The sequence below is a fragment of the Cupressus sempervirens genome, chromosome 2, assembly GCF_028749045.1.
Source record: "Cupressus sempervirens isolate cs-2001-9-10 chromosome 2, ASM2874904v1, whole genome shotgun sequence".
Lineage (NCBI taxonomy): Eukaryota > Viridiplantae > Streptophyta > Pinopsida > Cupressales > Cupressaceae > Cupressus > Cupressus sempervirens.
Window position 1 is genome coordinate 226,220,867 of NC_143119.1, and position 3,520 is coordinate 226,224,386.

The 3,520-nt window shown below is 38.5% G+C and overlaps 1 protein-coding gene across 1 annotated transcript; it reads right to left on the bottom strand.

The window, feature by feature from the left end:
* Nucleotides 1–482: 482 nt before the first annotated feature.
* LOC149571865 (zinc finger protein 6-like) lies at nt 483–1,680 on the bottom strand. The gene has a single exon (XM_089813282.1). It carries the CDS (start codon nt 1,258–1,260, stop codon nt 619–621), a length of 642 nt encoding a protein of 213 aa, XP_089669408.1. The 5' UTR covers nt 1,261–1,680; the 3' UTR covers nt 483–618.
* Between the last annotated feature and the right edge of the window lie 1,840 nt (nt 1,681–3,520).

Below are 3,520 nucleotides of genomic sequence, written 5' to 3' on the forward strand. Positions count from 1 at the left end.
CATATAACTTCATGCAATACCTGTCTCCCACAACTCTACTCTAATTTTAGCTTTCTAAACTTTCTAAAACATCAAGTGTCTTCGTAAGCGTCTTATACTCTCAAAATTGTTATTTGGCCTGATGGAAAAGCTGCGTTGAGAATTCACTACCACGGAAAACTAGAAAAGAAATCTCATAGCCTACTCATTGGATGCCATGGACATTGATTCTAGACACTATAATTATTTTTTAAAAAGTTGAGAATGGTAAACTTTTCTAATTATTGCTTGTACATGCAATCCCTCCTAACATATCTCAATATCAGAGTAGTTAACACTACCCTTTTTGGGGGGCCATAGAATCTGCATGATACAGAATGGTAGTATTTACAGCGAAGAACCCCAACATTACATACAGTCCAATACTATTTCATTTTGAAGAAAAGCCTTTTTGGCAAGTATGACACGGTACAAAATTTGAACAAGCACATTGAACAAAACGATTTTACAAAGCTAAAAGCAGCTCGAATCACCATAAATCCAAAATGATCCAAAAGGATCCTTACATTTTCCCACCTGCGATTTCAAAGCACGAAATCTCCGAAAGCCAAAATCTAATTAATGTAACCATTAATTAATCTACAGCAGCGAAGATCCAGCAGGACCGACACCCAAGTGAAGATTCAAACCATTAGCCGAACCAGAGACATGAAATGAACTTTCAAAACCCGCCTGTATTTCGCCATTCTGAGGCGGCTGCAAATATTTGTGGGGAGGATAGAAAGATCCATCGCCGCCATAGACCGAAGAAGCAAAGGAAGAAAAGCCAGTCTGCGTTGGCGGCACGTAGAGCCAGGAGGGCCGAAAGAAGGAAGCGCCGTCAGGGGCAATCATGCCGCCATAGTATGGACCGAGGAGAGCCAAGCGGTTTTGCATGGGATTTCTGTACAGACTGTTAACTGCCCTTGCATGGGCTCTCTTCGCTCTCTGCCGCTCTTTCTTGTGGGCATTTTGATGGCCTCCCAAAGCCTGAGAATTGCCAAACTTGCGGCTGCAGAAATGACATTCGAATTTCCTGCCATTGATGTTCTCTACCGCGCTGGACCTTTCTTTGATCTCCTCGCTCGCCACGCTGGATTTCTCCTTCTCTTCGTTCTTATCTGAATCTTCGGCCCTCTGCGTGAGCTCCACTCCGAACAATCGAAGCACCTTTTCAGGCTTTGGAGTGCCTTCATTGGTTTCTTCCATGTATTTTCTCTTCAGCAACCCAGTGGACTCCATTAGGCGGTCTTGGTCTTCTTCTTTTTGCAGAGACAGGGCCAGGGAAAGTCCCCACGGATTATTTGAATGGGGAAAAGTAATAAATTCGTCCAGCTAGGAGATTCTCATTATAAATGAAATTGGCGGGGCCCGTCAGGAGTTACAAGTGTGACAGGCATGGTGAGTTAATGAATAGAGCACTACCACTATCACTGCCACAATTAGTCAATCAATCAATGCCTCTGATTAACGTCCATCATAACCTTGCCCAGCCTTCACATGCCGGCCCATCTATATTCATTCAAATTTTCCTCCCCCTCACAAAGCAACAACTTTCTTTTATAAGGATAAAATGTATTGCTGGAATAGGTGGCCATCACATGTGGAATTTGATGGTGGTAATCGTTAAGGCAAATTTTGTGAAATTTATCAATATTTTTGATGAATCTGTTTTCAATTTTTCCACATTAACTGAGCTCTTTGTAGAATTTGTAGAGTGAAAGCTGGTCATTTAAAACATTTGCCTAAAACCCACCACTAAGAACCCCAATAACAGCTCATCAAAAATAGTGCTTTCTGCAGAAATAGACCAATGAACACCCAACAAAATAAAAAAATGATAAAGTGAACAGCTATAGGTATTCATGGTTATTTGTTTCTCATGTTTGTATGTAGGTACGGGTTCTCCTATTCATAAAACTGTAAATATGACATGTTAAAATTGTTTACAAGCAATTTGGTATTCAATTTGTTGATATAATTTTATTTACTGATATAAAATACATATGCACTTTACTTAATAATAGAAATGCACATACATACATACATACATATATGCACTTTATTTAATAATAGAAATGCACATGATTATATATATCTGTATATATAATAAATTGTCTTAATATTTTTAAAATAAAATATGTGAAGTTGGAAATATCTTTTTAGAGCAAGGTAAATTGTGATGATGTTATCAAATTTCAATTGTGTAGTTTTAAGTTAAACTCACTGATACATGTTTCATGAATAGTGGTTCACAAGAATCCAAGCATCTCTGGGAGTATTCATATACTCAACAAGTTCTAAGTGTTCCATTCATTCTCATGAGACATCAGTTCCTGTAAATCACTACTCATGAGACATGGGTTAATGAGACCTAAGTGTTCAATTCATTCTGAAGAAACATGGATTCATGTAAATATCTAGTTATGAACCATGGGTCAATGAGTGCTAACTGTTCCATCCATTTCCATGAAACATGGATTCGTAAATCACTACTCACGAAATGGATCAGAGAATTTTACTCAAAAACTACACATAACAATATTATGTATGACTCTACTTGCAGACAAGAGTGCAAAGAGTGTGAGTTGAAGTGTGGAATAAACTCCAACTGTTAGAACATGAGTAATAGTTGCATGACCGGTGCTTACCTTTGTAAACAATAGTGTCATCAAATAAATCACATAGTAAATACGGGTGACCGTCAAATTTGAAGAATAATGGCTATGGTGAAAGTTTGAACAAGTGGCTACGTTTTTACACAAGTCATTAAAGGATTCGGCATGCAAAGATCTTGCATGGGATTTTGGCATGCAAGGAAGTCCATTTCCTAGCCTAGTAAGCACAAAAAGAAACCATTTTTGGTGTACGTAAACTTGGACTGCTTAATAGGTGGTGGGCAGCTTGTTCTTTTGTGGCAGACAGAGTAGGTGATATGCGTATACTTTTGTGCCTCTGTAACTCTCTCAGAGTCCCACAGTCACCTTCAATGGAATTGTCAAACTAGAACTAAAGCATTTCAAGCAAGTTTTTCTTCTTTCAAACTCTTTAGCTTAAGCAATCCTTAGTCGCTTGTAGGGCCAAAGAACTCCTTTTCTTCCTTGCCAAGACTTCTTCGAGATGAGAAATCTAATGTAACCGTTATTTTCAGAACAGTCGCCCGTGTACTTCTCAATCAAACCCTAATAAGATAGATGTGGAGTTGTGGGGCTCACTCGGCTAGCATTTCAACGAGCATGCGTGCTTTACACGGCTTCTAAATTCCCATTTCCCCTATTGACCTCTATGTCTTGCATTTTTCAAACAAAAAAAGCTAATACGTGTCCATTTGGGTTTATCTTTTTTTCCTCTTCTGTTCAACATCACAAGGAATGTTTCATGCTTAATGCTTTGCACTTTTCCCTTTGCATTTTATTGTCAAGGCGAAGTTTTTATCTTCACTTATTGTAAATATACCAAACAAGTAATACTTAATGGGGGGCAAAGGTGGAGTACAATCAAT

Coding starts and splice junctions, on each gene's coding strand:
- LOC149571865 (XM_089813282.1), bottom strand. CDS start 1,260: ATGGAGTCCACTGGGTTGCTGAAGAGAAAATACATGGAAGAAACCAAT.